The sequence below is a fragment of the Loxodonta africana genome, chromosome 1 (assembly GCF_030014295.1).
Source record: "Loxodonta africana isolate mLoxAfr1 chromosome 1, mLoxAfr1.hap2, whole genome shotgun sequence".
NCBI classification, from domain to species: Eukaryota; Metazoa; Chordata; class Mammalia; order Proboscidea; family Elephantidae; genus Loxodonta; species Loxodonta africana.
In genome coordinates, this window is record NC_087342.1 from 98,150,436 (window position 1) to 98,164,675 (window position 14,240).

The 14,240-nt window shown below is 48.7% G+C and overlaps 1 protein-coding gene across 4 annotated transcripts in view; it reads left to right on the forward strand.

The window, feature by feature from the left end:
* The first annotated feature begins 4,537 nt into the window (after positions 1 to 4,537).
* The window catches only part of BRPF3 (bromodomain and PHD finger containing 3), a 35,422-nt gene continuing 25,719 nt past the window's right edge, over positions 4,538 to 14,240 (forward strand). For 3 of the 4 annotated variants that reach the window (XR_010321996.1, XM_064285270.1, XM_064285272.1), the window contains exons 1-3: positions 4,538 to 4,616; positions 8,146 to 9,622; positions 12,494 to 12,650. Coding sequence is in view for 3 of the 4 variants with exons in the window: in XM_064285270.1 (XP_064141340.1) it covers positions 8,172 to 9,622; positions 12,494 to 12,650 (1,608 nt within the window). In the remaining variant the exon portion in view is untranslated. Of the gene's footprint in view, positions 4,617 to 4,744; positions 9,623 to 12,493; positions 12,651 to 14,240 lie in introns of those variants that run through there. The other variant, XM_064285271.1, reaches the window with a different exon arrangement.

Below are 14,240 nucleotides of genomic sequence, written 5' to 3' on the forward strand. Positions count from 1 at the left end.
TTTCGTTGAGGATCTTCCTCTTCTTCGATGACCCTCCACTTTACCAAGCATAATGTCCTTCTCCAGGGACTGATCCCTCCTGATAACATGTCCAAAGTACATGAGACGACGTTTTGCCATCCTTGCTTCTAAGGAGCATTCTGGCTGTACTTTTCCAAGACAGATCTGTTCCTTCTCGCAGCCCATGGTATGTTCAATATTCTTTGCCAACACCATAATTCAAAGACATCAATCCTTCTTAGGTCTTCCTTATTCATTTTCCAGCTTTTGCATGCATATGAGGTGATTGAAAACACCATGGCTTAGGTCAGGTGCACCTTAGTCCTCAAAGTGTAATCTTTACTCTTGAACACTTTTAAGAGGTCTTTTGCAGATTTGCCCAATGCAATACATCATCTGATTTCTTGACTGCTGCTTCCATGGATGTTGACTGTGGGTCCAAGTAAAATGAAAGCCTTGACGACTTCAATCTTTTCTCCGTTTATCATGATGTTGCTTGTTGGTCCAGTTGTGAGGATTTTTGTTTTATGTTGAGGCGTAATCCATACTGAAGGCTGCAGTCTTTGATCTTCATTAATAAGTGCTTCAAGTCCTATTCACTCTCAGCAAGCAAGGTTGTGTCTTCTGCATATTGCAGGTTGTTAATGAGCCTTTCTCCAATCCTGATGCCCCATTCTTCATATTGTCCAGATTCTCAGATTATTTGCTCAGCATACAGATTGAATAAGTATGGTGAAAGGATACAACCTTGACCTACACCCTTCTTGACTTTAAACCATGCAGTATCCCTTTGTTCTGCTCAAACAACTGCCTCTTGGTCTACATACAGGTTCCTCATGAGCACAACTAAGTGTTCTGGAATTCCCATTCTCTGAAATGTTATCCATAATTTGTTACGATATGAACAGTAGAATGACTTTGTATAGCCAATGAAACAGATACCTTTTTATGGTAATCTCTGCTTTCAGCCAATATCCATCTGACAATAACAATGATATCCCTTGTTCCACATCTTCCTCTAAACCTGGCTTGAATTTCTGGCAGCTCCCTGTCGATGTACTGCAGCAAACCTTTTTGAATTATCTTCAGCACAATTTTACTCACGTGTGATGTTAATGATATTGTTTGATAATTTCCCCATTCTTTTGGATTGCCTTTCTTTGGAATGGGCACAAATATGGATCTCTTCCAGTCAGTTGGCCAGGTAGCTGTCTTCCAAATTTCTTGGCATAAACGAGTGAGCACTTCGAACATTGCATCTGTTTGTTGAAACATTTCAATTGGTAATCTATAAATTCCTGGAGCCTTGTTTTTCACCAATGCCTTCAGTGCAGCTTGGACTTCTTCCTTCAATACCATCAGTTCTTGATCATATGCTGCCTCCTAAAATGGCTGAATGCTGACCAATTTTTTTTAATTGTGCTTTATTTATTTAAGTGAAAGTTTACAGTTCAAGTCAGCTTCTCATACAAAAACTTACACACACATTGTTATATGACCCTAGTTGCTCTCCCTACAATGTGACAGCACACTTCTTTTCTCCATCCTGTATTTCCCGTGTGCATTCAACCAGCTCCTGTCCCCCTCTGCCTTCTCATCTCGCCTCCAGACAGGAGCTGCCCATATAGTCTCACGTGTCTCCTTGACCTAAGAAGCATACTCCTCACCAGTTATCATTTTATGTCTTATATTCCAGTCTAATCTTTGTCTTAAGAGTTGCCTTTAGGAATGGTTTTAGTTTTGGACTAATGGAGAGTCCAGGTGCCATGATCTCTAGGGTCCCTTGAGTCTCAGCCAGACCATTAAGTCTGGTCTTTTTACTAGAATTTGAGGTCTGCATCCCATTTTTCCCTTGCTCCATGAGGGGTTCTCTGTTGTGTTCCCTGTCAAGGCGGTCATTGGTGGTAGCCGGGCACCATCTAGTTCTTCACGACCAATTCTTTTTGGTGCAGTGACTCTGCGTATTCTTTTCATCTTCTTTTGATGCTTCCTGCATTGTCCAATATTTTCCCAGTAGAATTCTTCAATATTGCAAGTCGAGGCTTGAAATTTTCATTTCTTTCAGCCTGAGAAATACTGAGCATGTTCTTCCCTTTTGGTTTTCTAACTCCAGGTCTTTGCACATTTCATTATGATTTGTTTTTAATGGCATAATTGTCTCATGTTACATTTAAGATTATATCCTAGTGAACTGGTTATGTGTGCAGCTACACTGATAGAAACCAACTGCAGATGTCAAAAATGAAAGTGAGAACATCTGTAATGTTATTTTTAAAATACGAACGTTGAAAATCAAGGAAAAACACTTAGATTGAACAAGGTCCTAATACTAAAGGTTTTGAATACACAAACCCGGGAACCGTGTGCATTAGGTTGACTTAATGCATTTTCAACAGCAATTAAATCATTATTTTACTCACTGTTACAAGTGGAAACCAAACCATGTACTTTCTCAAAATATTTATTCATTCATTTTACTGGTAAAAGATAGCTCCCAAATGCACAAATGGGAGTTGTGCTAAATAAATTCTGAGAACATCATCAAGAAATAAAAGTTATTAACTAGTAACTATATGGATAAATGATTACTGTATTTCATGTTTCAAAAGAATATGAAAGTCAGTATTGTTTCTGTTATGCTTTTTTTTTTTCCTTGACTAAAAGTAATTGCAATACTTTCTTGCCCCTGGGGCTTTCCTTTCCACAATTAATCATCTTTTCTTCCACACCTCCCCTCCAAATGATTATTCCCCCTAGCTGTAGAACACTCGACATTAATTCATACTATTTCATCCTCACAGCTTTCAAAACATTGCCGTGCCCTTGCTTAGCTCCACCAGTCACTCTCTTTTTTTTTTTTAAACTTGTTAATATAAGTATTTTTGCATCATCACCTTGCCAGTAGTTTCCAACATCTAATTGGAAAATTTCTTTGTAATACAAATTAGCTTTCTTACTTTTATCAGGCTTCGAAGTTCAAAATTCTACATATTTCAATTCTTTTGGACAAGGGACATCTACACATCAAAAGCAGCAGTAGGTTCAGTTTAAACGTTTGGAAGACAGTACTTGGATCCTAAGACTTTATCCTTCAACCTCCTAAGTCTAGAGTCTATGTCCTTGATCATCAGAACCAATCAAGAAATTGTGAGTCTCAACAGGCTACACTACCAGCGCGGGCAGAGAAAACGCTTTCAAAATATGTCATTCATTTTCACATTTAAAGGCAGCCTATGCATACATCCTTTAAAAACATCATTAAATATTGCTGCTTAAGACTTCAATCATATGAGGTAAGTGCTCCAATTTAAAGGCAGAGGGGGTTGCAAAGGAGTCCTTTTCTGAAATTTATTATGTTTTTTTTTTTTTATCAAGACAAAAGCCAGTTTGATTACATCTGAGTTTGAAGTTGCCATTTGTCAAGCATCTTTCAGAAAGCCTCCCAGTGCATTGAATTAACCGACTCCTAGTCTTTTTTTTTTTAGTCAAATCAGGTTTAAAAGGAGAGAATGCTTCCCATCCCTACAGTGACAAACGAGTTACCAGACGTCCTTAAACAGACTGTCAAACTTTTCTGTTTACTCTCCTTAAACACAGAAGGGAGAAGATGGCACACAATGAAAACTCAGGTCTGTTTCTTAAGAAGGATGGCTTGTGGGGAACAAGACGCTCACCTGCACACAACAAAGACGGGTCTTTCCCGGCTGTCCTCACTGGGGGGAGGGGATGGACATCGCAGGACCTTTGTCCTCGGGACCCGGGCGTGGGTGGGGGGGCGACTTTCTGGGAGTAGTGCAGGCATCTGCACCCCATGAAACTACAGACGGTTTTGACTTCAATGATTCCCGTGGCTTAAGCTTTGGAAGGACTCTCCCGCTCGGAGAGGGTGTTTACTGTTCACAACCTCAGCCACCTCCCCCGCAGGGAGGGGGAGGCTGACCCCCCTCTTACAGAGTTAGGGATCCCAGTCTTTCCCAACCAAACCCGTATGTCCCCAGCTCTCTCGTCGGGCTCGCTCCGCGGCGGGCAGGGCCGGGGAGAGCCGGGGCCGCGACGAGTGCAGACCCGGTCTCCGCTCGGCGTACCCGCCGCGTCCGCACCGCCACCGTGAGGCCGAGCCGGGGACGGTGCCCCGTGGCGGTGGCGGTGGCGGCGGCGGCGGCTTCGCGCTTCTCTCCGCGCCGCCCTGGCCGCCGTGGCGCCGGGCACGGGCGGGGGGATTTTTTCCCGTTTCCCCCTCTTTCGCGCTCAGGCTCCTTTGCAGCGGGAGAGCCCGCGGAGCCAGGGAGGGAGCGAGGGAAGGGGTGGAGGTGGCGGGGGGAGGCCGGAGGGGCGGATCCTGCCTGGGGGCTGATCCCTCCCTCCCCTCGGCCGGGCTCCGTGGCGGCAGCGGCGGCGGCGGCGGCTCCATTCCCCCTCCTCCCCCGGGAGCGGCGGAGGCGGTGGTGGCGGCCGGGCCGGGGCCCCAGCGCGGGCCGGGCGGGGGCACGGCGGAGGCCGCGGAGGCCGGCGCGGGAGGAGGCCGCGCTCCGCTCCCCGGGCTGCGCCGACCAGCTCAGCGGCCGGCCCGCCCGCGCCCAGGGGCCCCGAGCAGTGGGGCCGGGCCGGCGGCTGAGGTAATGGGGGCGACAGCGGGGCCAGCCAGAGCGGGGGCGGGGGCAGCGGGCCTTCGGGGACCAGGGACTGCACGGCGAGGGGGCGCCGGGAGAAGCGGGAGGTGTCCCCAGCGGGGTGGGGGCGGTGCGAGAGCTCTCCCACGGCGCGGGGACGGCGGCGGGGAAGGAGAACGCGGGTGAGGGAAGAGCTAAGAAGCAGGGACCCCCTCCCGCAGCCGCCATCTTGTCTCCCCCCGGCTCTGGAAGCTGAGCCGCCGGGCCCCGCCCCCGCCCCGCTCTCCGATTGGCCAAACCAGAGGAGGGTCCCGCCCCCTGCTCGCTCCTTGGTCCCCCGGGTCCCCCTGACGGGCAGGTGCCGTGGCCAATAGGCTTTCTCCTTTCTGCCCCGCTCGTTCGCTGGCGCTCGCTTTCTCTGTCTGCGGATCGGACTCCGCGGCAGTCGGTCTCAGGCGAGCTGACCCCCTCCTTTCAGAGGAGGAGATGTTAATTCCCTCCTTTCTTCAGCCCCGAGGGGTCGGGATTCTTCTGGAAGAGGTGCCCCTTTAAAGGGGCAGGAGTCTCTGCTGGGGTCCTCCCTTGTCTCATGAGTACCTTGTGTGGGTGCAGGGGGTACAGTCTATTTGCAGAAACTCCCCGTTCCTCAGAGACCCAGGTGGGGTGAGCGAGTGGGTGCAAAGGGGGGTACCGAGAAGACCACTGGGGGTGGTTGGAGATTTTTTCTGGAGGTACGTATGTGGGAAGGGCTGTGAGGGATGAGAAAATACCGCCAAAAATCTCGGTCTAGACTGTAAGCGCCTTGAGGGAGAGACCTCATTTTCCTCAGCAGTAACACTTCTCCCTCCAGGGTTTGCCCCCCAGCGTCTAGAGGCTTGAGTTGAAAGGAAGAGGTGTCCACAGACAGTGCTTAGTTGAGAGATACTTGAGCTGCCCAGGAGGTAGCAGGTGGGGAGGAAGAAGATAGAGTGGCTTTAGTGAAAGGAGGGGCAGCAGTCTGCTCGATCTCTAAAATATTTATACGTTTGGAATTGTGGTAGATTTTCACACCTCCTAGTTTTAGTTTGGGGTAGGGTCTCCACGCCCTTGGTGGGGTAGCGGGGAGGAGGTGTGGGAGCAGTAAAGTAGGTCTGTTGGCCCCGGGTTGCCCTAGGATTTTGGCATTTTTAAGACATATGGTGACCAAGGTCCTCTGGAACCCAGACAGAATTGCTGTGATGATTCTGTTTCCTTTGGCTCTAACTGGGGTGTGTGCCTCCCTGGCACTGTTCCTTGGCCAAGATTTTTTTTTTTTTTTTTTGGTCTCGGACACACTTTGGGATTGGGAGGCCTTTTGAATAAGGGTGTTAATAAAATAGCAGTCCCTCATTTTACTAATGGAGTATGGAGGCACAAAAGGATTAAAAGACTCCAAGTCAAATAGGCCAAGCTTAGAACCTTGATTGCCCCAAGACCTCTCTTTGTACCGGACCATGGCATCTCTGTGGTGTTCTTACCTCCTAGTGAGATACACTGAGCAGATCAGAAGATCTGGGTTTGAATTGTAGTTTTATCACTTACTGTCGTTGGATTAGAGCCCTGGTGGCACAATGACTAAGTGCTCAGCTGCTAACTGAAAGGCCAGTGGTTCAAACCCACCAGCTGCTCCGGTGGTAGAAAAGACCTGGCAATGTGCTCCCATAAACATTGTAGCCTAAGAAACCCTATGGAACATTTCTACTCTGTCCTGTAGGGTCACTATGAGTTGTAATTGACTCAGCGCACACAACAACAGCAAGCAACACCCTTGGGTTGAGTGAAACCTTTGAGGTTCGTTTCTTCACTTGTAAAATGGAGATGACAATAACTTACTAACTCCAAAGCTGGTTAGGAAAGGACTTTGTAGTGTACAAAAGTGTGCTAAGTTATCGACAAGGTGATGAAGTCTGTTTGTCTCCTTGAAATTTCTTCCCTGTTCATATCCTTCGAAGTCTCTTCCCTTGCCTCGGGGCACCATATGCCCACAGGTCTTTCCTGGTAGTGATGGCAGCAGTAGCTGCTTATCACAAGTCCCGTGAACTCCCACAGAGAATGATGTGGGAAACTTCAGGGCTTTCCCTTTGCTGCACAAGGGTAGACTATTCATATGTATTTTAGGAGGGGGGGACTTTTGAGGTCACAGAGTGCATTGAGACTTCACCTCGGATACTGTCCTGATCACCTTGACCTTGAGTCCAGTGAGGGTCCTAGACAGGCCATTTACGACTTCGGAGATCTTTTGGGGCCGCTCCCAGAGCTTCTGTTTGGAAATACAGCACCCAGTGCATCCTGGATGCTCCTTTTGCAGGGAAAACTGCAGATTGTAGTTTGAAGCCCTTAGACCACTTGTGATAGGTATCTCACAGATGACCCCTTTACCCCTGGGCATGGTCAAGGGATAGGGTTTCTGATAAGATTGGGGAAAAGCTGAAGGCCTATGAGTTTTTCATCCTCTAATGGGAGCCAACGTTCATATACAAAGCTAGGAAGTGGATGCTCATCTTGGGTTCTTCCTTTCTGAAGCCTCAACCAACCCTCCCTTCCCATAGTTAGTTGTTCCACAGCCTTATATACATCGTTGTTGTTGTCGTTAGCTGCCATTGAGTCAGCCCCTGACTCATGACTACCCCATGCACAATGGGGTTGGACCTATGTGATCCATAGATTTTCATTGGCTGACTTTCCCAGAAATAGATCACCTGGCCTTTCTTTGTAGTTCATCTTAGTCGAGAAGCTCTGGTGAAACCTCACCAGCATCATAGCAACACACAGACCTCCAATGACAGACAGGTGGTAGCTGCGCTTGAAGTGCATTGGCTGGGAATCGAATCCGGGTCTCCTACACAGAAGGCAAGAATTATACCACTGAACCACCACTGCCCTCCGTGTACATCATTAGAACATTAGATTTCTCCTTGTCACGTTATAATGATCTGTTTACATCTCTTTCCCTCCAGTCACATGGCTCTCAGAGAGAGCAGGGATCGTGTGGAAGGCATCTATGCTAACCACTGTACCACCAGTGCAGGCAGGGATCATGTGCATTTGATTTCTCCTCTCACTCAACAAATACTTGTTGAGTGCTTGTTGAGCCAAGGGCCATCCCAGGCACCTGGGATACAGCAGTGAACAAGACAGGCAAACATCCCTGATCTCATGGAGCTTACATTCGATTGGACGGAAGTAAACAATAAACACAATAAATAGGCAGATTACGTAGTACGACAGAAATTGGTGTTATAGGGAAAAATAAAGCAGGATGAAAGGTGAGTTGCTAGTGGGAGGGAGAGATTTGTAATTTTAAATAGAGTAGTTAGAGAAGGTGTCACTGAGAAATTATATTTATGAGAAAACTTGAATTAGGTGAATGGGCAATCCATGTGGATGTCTGTGGAGCAGGTTGTTCAGACAGGGGAACAGCCAGTCCTCTAGGTGTCCAGTCGATCAGATGGAAGGGTGAATGGGTGCATGCATGCATGAACATCCAGCTCACGGTCTCTTGGCCTTCTCTCCTTAGGCCTGTTCCCTTGGTTCCCAGGTGCCATGAGGAAGCCGCGCAGGAAGTCACGGCAGAATGCCGAGGGCCGGCGCTCCCCGTCCCCCTACAGTCTCAAGTGCTCACCTACCCGTGAGACCCTGACATATGCCCAGGCCCAGCGGATTGTCGAGGTAGACATCGATGGACGCCTGCATCGCATTAGCATCTATGACCCGCTCAAGATCATCACAGAGGATGAGCTGACTGCTCAGGATATCACCGAATGTAATAGTAACAAAGAAAACAGTGAGCAGCCCCAGTTCCCTGGCAAGTCCAAGAAACCCTCATCCAAAGGCAAGAAGAAGGAGTCCTGCTCCAAGCATGCATCCGGCACCTCCTTCAACCTCCCACAACCCAGCTTCCGCATGGTGGATTCAGCCAGCCAGCCAGAAGCACCCCCTCTGCCTGCAGCCTACTACCGCTACATCGAGAAGCCACCTGAAGACCTGGATGCAGAGGTAGAGTACGACATGGATGAGGAAGACCTTGCCTGGCTGGACATGGTGAATGAGAAGCGGCGGGTAGATGGGTACAGTTTGGTGTCAGCAGACACCTTCGAGCTGCTGGTGGACCGGCTTGAGAAAGAGTCATACCTGGAGAGTCGCACCAGTGGGGCCCAGCAGTCACTCATCGATGAAGACGCCTTCTGCTGCGTGTGCCTGGATGATGAATGCCACAATAGCAATGTCATTCTCTTCTGTGACATCTGCAACCTGGCTGTACATCAGGAGTGCTACGGTGTTCCCTACATCCCCGAGGGCCAGTGGCTTTGCCGCTGCTGCCTGCAGTCTCCCTCCCGGCCTGTGGATTGCGTCCTGTGCCCCAACAAGGGTGGTGCCTTCAAACAGACGAGCGACGGGCACTGGGCCCATGTGGTATGTGCCATCTGGATCCCTGAAGTCTGCTTCGCTAACACCGTGTTCCTGGAGCCCATCGAGGGCATTGACAACATCCCACCTGCCCGCTGGAAACTAACCTGCTATATCTGCAAGCAGAAGGGGCTGGGTGCAGCCATCCAGTGCCATAAAGTGAACTGCTACACGGCCTTCCATGTGACATGTGCACAGCGGGCTGGGCTCTTCATGAAGATTGAGCCCATGCGGGAGACCAGCCTCAATGGCACCATCTTCACAGTGCGCAAGACGGCCTACTGTGAGGCCCACTCACCGCCACGTGCCACCACTACCAGGAGAAAGGGCGACTCCCCTGGAGGCCTCAGTGAAGCTGGGGACGAAGAAGGACTAAAGGAGGGTGGTGGGGAAGAGGAAGAAGATGAGAAAGAGGTGGAGGAGCAGGAGGAGGAAGGCCAAGGTGGGGTGGGTGGCCCCCTTAAGGGAGTACCCAAGAAGAACAAGATGAGCTTGAAACAAAAGATCAAGAAGGAACCAGAAGAAGTGGGCCTGGACACACCCTCCAGTGCCCCAATGGTCACTGTACCACAGATCCCCTCCTACAGGTGAGCCTGCCCAGAAGGGCTCCCCAAGGACTGATGGCTTCTCTGACTGGCATTGGCCCTGGGCCAAATTTCCTCCCCCAAGCATGGTTGGTGGACATCTCTTCTCTTCTGTGCTCCCAAATTTGAACTTCTTCTTTAGACCCTGGGCTAGCCTGGCCCAGTTTGTGGTTTTGATTGTGCCCTCGGAGTAATATATTTCCTTTGATTTAAGGTGAAACAAAACACTTAGGCTTCTCAGAAACCTAGGTTACGGGATATCTAAGGTAGCACTGTTCAACAGGGGCACTAGTGGCATCTTGAACAGGATAATTCTTCATTGTTAGGGACTGTGCTGTGCATTTCTAGATGTTTAGCATTCCTCTTCATTGTAAATGCCAGTTGCATCCCCTTCCCCATTTCCTAGTCTTGGTGACAACCTCACATGGTCTTCACATGTTTCCAAAAACCCCTAGGGGGATGGAACTAGTCCCAGTTGACAACCGCTGCTTCACGGGGGTCAGTGTGGGGACCTGCTGTCCAGAAAGCTCTGTCCTGGGTATGCTGAGGATTTTGTGGGGGATGGGGAGGGAGTAGGGCATGCTATTTCTCTTCTTGAGAAGCTTGAGGATCACTCTTTAGCTGTGTAATTAAGCCACCTGGGCCCCCATTGAGACCACTGTACATGAGTTAAACCATCAGAAAGGTAACTGGAGCTATTGGAGGGACTGGAGCTTGGAAGAGAGGCAAGAGACGGAAACGTTCCCAGTGAAGGCTCATCTTAAGGGTGATGATGCTCATAAAAAGTACACGGTGTTAGAGAAGAAGGAATCTTGGTGATTATTCATCTAATGTAGTCCTTGCACCTTCTCCCACACCCCCAGATGAAGAAACTGCGGCCACGGGAGGTAAAGTTGTTCACTGCTTTATTCACTCAACGAGTTGTTTATTGAGCACTTACTGTATGTCAAGTCCTGTTCTAAAGGCTGAGACCTGGTGGAAAGCGACAGACCCTGGACTACAGTCTGGGGTGCAAGACGCTTTGAGTTCTGTTTCTGCTGTCTTTCTCTATTGGTGAAAGAGGTGGGAAGAAAGGAGTACTGGAAGGTAGTGGGGAATGAGGGGAATAGGCAACCAGACTTGCCAGGCCGGGGAGGAGACAGAAGAGTGGAGAAGATCCATGAAATGAGTTAGAATTTCAGTGACTTGAAATTTGTCTTCTAGTCACAGAACTGTTCTAGGCTACCCTCTCTCCTGAGGAGAGTGGGCCGATGCTTAGTACGGTGATCGTGCCCAGTGGCTAGGCTTTTTGGTTGTTATGTCTGCTTTTCTATGTGCTTCTCACAGGGGCCAGCATTGCATGCTGGCTAAGAGCCAGACAGACCTGGGTTTGAATCCTGTTTCCATTTCTCATTACCTGTACACCTTCGACCACTTACCCTCTCTGAATCTTTTTCCATTTGTTTGTAAATGAACCTACCACATAGGGCTATTGTAAGAAATAAATGAGAAACAGAAGTAAAGCACTTAGCACAGTGCCTGGCAAATAGTAAGCGCTCAATAAATGGTGACTACTGCTGCTGCTGCTATTTTTTTTATTATTCTTTTCCCTACCTGCACAAATGCTGTTGGGGCCCTCCATGGCCAAGAGGTTGTAGAGGGTGGGGGCTGCCTGCATCTGGACACGTGTGCTTGGCATGGGTCTTGGTGGGGAATCTGTCCTTTGGGAAGAGGCCTAGGCCTAGGCCTAGGCCTTGATTTTGTAAGCTCGGCTCTGGGGCAGGAATGTCTGACTGTGGAGAGGAGCCAAGCCTAGCGGATCAAATCTAGCCCAACATGCCCATCCTTCTTAGGCTTCACTTTCTTGGTTAGCCATGCTTATCTCCCTTCCCGTGGTGGAGTAGGATGAAGTGAAAAGGTGGAGGGAATATCACAGGAGCACTGAAGCTTTGTTTACCCTGTGGATAACCATTTTTGGGGTGCAACATGATACGGTAGAGAGATCCTGGATTCACATCCTACTCACTCCACTATCTTATTAACTGCATTACTTTGACAATTTTTTCAGCCTCTGTTCCCAGGCTACCTTTCCACCTTTTGTAACTTGGGAATAATGTTGCCACCTTGCGTATGGGTGTTAGGGTAGAGATATAAGTTTTCATTCATCTCCTCCCTACTTTCTTCTCTTCCCCCAGGTGTTACTGGCTTAAGCCCTGACCTTAAGCTGTGAACTTCTCTTTAAGGTGTTTTAGTGAGTCACATTTTCAGATTCTTCCTCTTAAATCTTCAGATCCAATTTTTTTTTTTTTCATGTGGTTCAGTCACAGGCTGCTGAGATTTTTTATGGGAAAACCAGTGGTCAGATGACTACAAGGGGTTACATTTGAGCTCAAAAAACAGTAGACTGATGCACTCCCAGTGACTTTCCTTCCAGCCCCATTGTGGACTACCCCCTGGTCTGGAGGCCCCCTTAGCCGTAGGGGTCAGGAAATAGTGACCACATTGCCCGTAGCTTACTCAAGTTCCTGTTCCCTTGGGCTGCCTTTTTCAAGAAGGGGGTTGGTGCACTGGGGCCACAGGCCTGTTTCTTAACCAGTGTGTGGCACTAAGGACTCAAGGACCACTGGAAATGGGGTTTCTGGGAAGGGTTCTTTTTTGGAGGATCAGGACGCAAGGCAGGAAGTAGAAAAGCAAGTGAAATAACCTCATGCTGAATCTGAGCTGCTTAACCTTGCTGTCTTTTCCTAGCCTTTCTCTGAGGTGAGGCATCTGGCCACTTTATTCTTTCCTCCTCTGTATGGTTCAGAAATGAACCAGGGTCTGAATAGGATGCATGGGCTCTAATCTGGGCTGCCCACTGACCCTCTCTTTCACTTCCTTGTGCTTCTACTCAAGGTTGAACAAGATCTGTAGTGGTCTCTCCTTTCAGAGGAAAACCCAGTTCATGCAGCGGCTTCACAACTACTGGCTGTTGAAGCGGCAGGCACGGAATGGTGTCCCCCTCATCCGGCGCCTGCACTCCCACCTGCAGTCCCAAAGAAACGCTGAGCAGGTAGGTAAAGTGGTGATGTGAGGGGTGGGTAGGGAGATGGAGAGTGAAGGACAAGGAGAGATGGTTGGGGTACGGCTGGCCTACCTCCCTGAATCCTCCAAGGAGCCTTTGCCTGTAGGGATCACCCCTCCAGGCAGTCTATCCCAGGAATGACCTCCAGCCCTGTAGATTGCCTGTTGGTGCTGTGGCTGCTGAGGGACTCTTCGGAGACCTTCACACTAGACATCCTTCTGGATGAGAGAGGCACGACTTTAGAGCAAATTGTAGGGAGAGTAGAGGGAAAGCCCAACTTTCCACATACGCTGGGGAAAAGGGAAAACCCTCTAGACGTGGCAGAAAGAGAGACAAAGTAGGCTGAGTCAGAGCCAGGGCTGTCATTGTGTGAATTAGAAAAAGGCGCCCTTTCCTCAAGACATTACACTGCCACCTGCCAGAAAATGTTTCATACTAAGCATATAAACTTGCAATCTAAGTTGTAGTTCACTGCTTGCACAATTGTGGTAGCCTCGTGGGGAGCTAAGAAGGATGTACATCCAGCCCTTAGCAACTAGGGTTGCTAAATGGTGTTTTCTAAAATGTTAGAGGCCTCCTGAGGGACTTTATTTCCCTTCAGTATTTAACATCTTTTTTTTTTAGTTCTCTCTCCCTCTTCTCTTGCTCTGTTACTTTCATCTTTAAACATTTCCAACACCACTGCACCAGAGTTGACGCAAGCCTTTACTTGACTCTGATGAGCCTGGAGTTGTGACTGATTTCACTTTTGCCTTTTGCAACTAACCTCTTGAAGTACATGCCTGTATGTGGTCCTTCCTTGAAACTTTTTGTCCTTCTGCTCCCTCGAAGCCACCCCTAGAACATCATCAGCCTCCTCTCAGCCCAGCAAGCCTTTGCCCAGATTCTCACCTTATTGGCTGTTGGGCTGCATTTGACACCACAGATCACCTTGTCTAAAAGCTGCTCTGTGACACCATTTTCTACTCTTCTACCCTACCGGCTGCACCATGCGCTGACCCCATTCCTTAATGGCTGACATGCCCGGCGGTCCCACTGCCTGCCCATTTACTTTTAGAGCTCATCCACACTCGTAGGTTTAAATAACTGTGTGGCAGCAGCCCCAGAATTTTTGTCCTCACCCCGTTTTCTGCACTCAGTCTCTCTGGGACACTTCTACTGGATGTTATAATACAAAAATATTGGAAATGGAATTTGCTATCTTCCTTCCTCTCCATAAACTTACTTCCCCATTATTGTCATGGAAAGTTCTCTCTCCTGGGCTCATATATTCCCCACTTTGGAGCTACTTTTGATTTCTCTCTCCATAATGGTCCACTATTAATTACCCCCTAAGCTGTTTTGGGGGATTTATCAATATATGGCCCTTTATTCCCGAAAGCCCTATGGAGTATAGTTCTCCTCTGATACACACGGGGTCATCATGAATTGGAATTGACTCAACAGCAACAGGTTTGGTTTTTTGGTTTTATTTCCATTCAACAGCTACCCTGCTCTACCCATGTCGCCTCATTTTAGCGGTAGCTTTCTGGGTGGTCTCCAGTCTCTAATTCTTCCTTTGCCATAGTCTTACACACC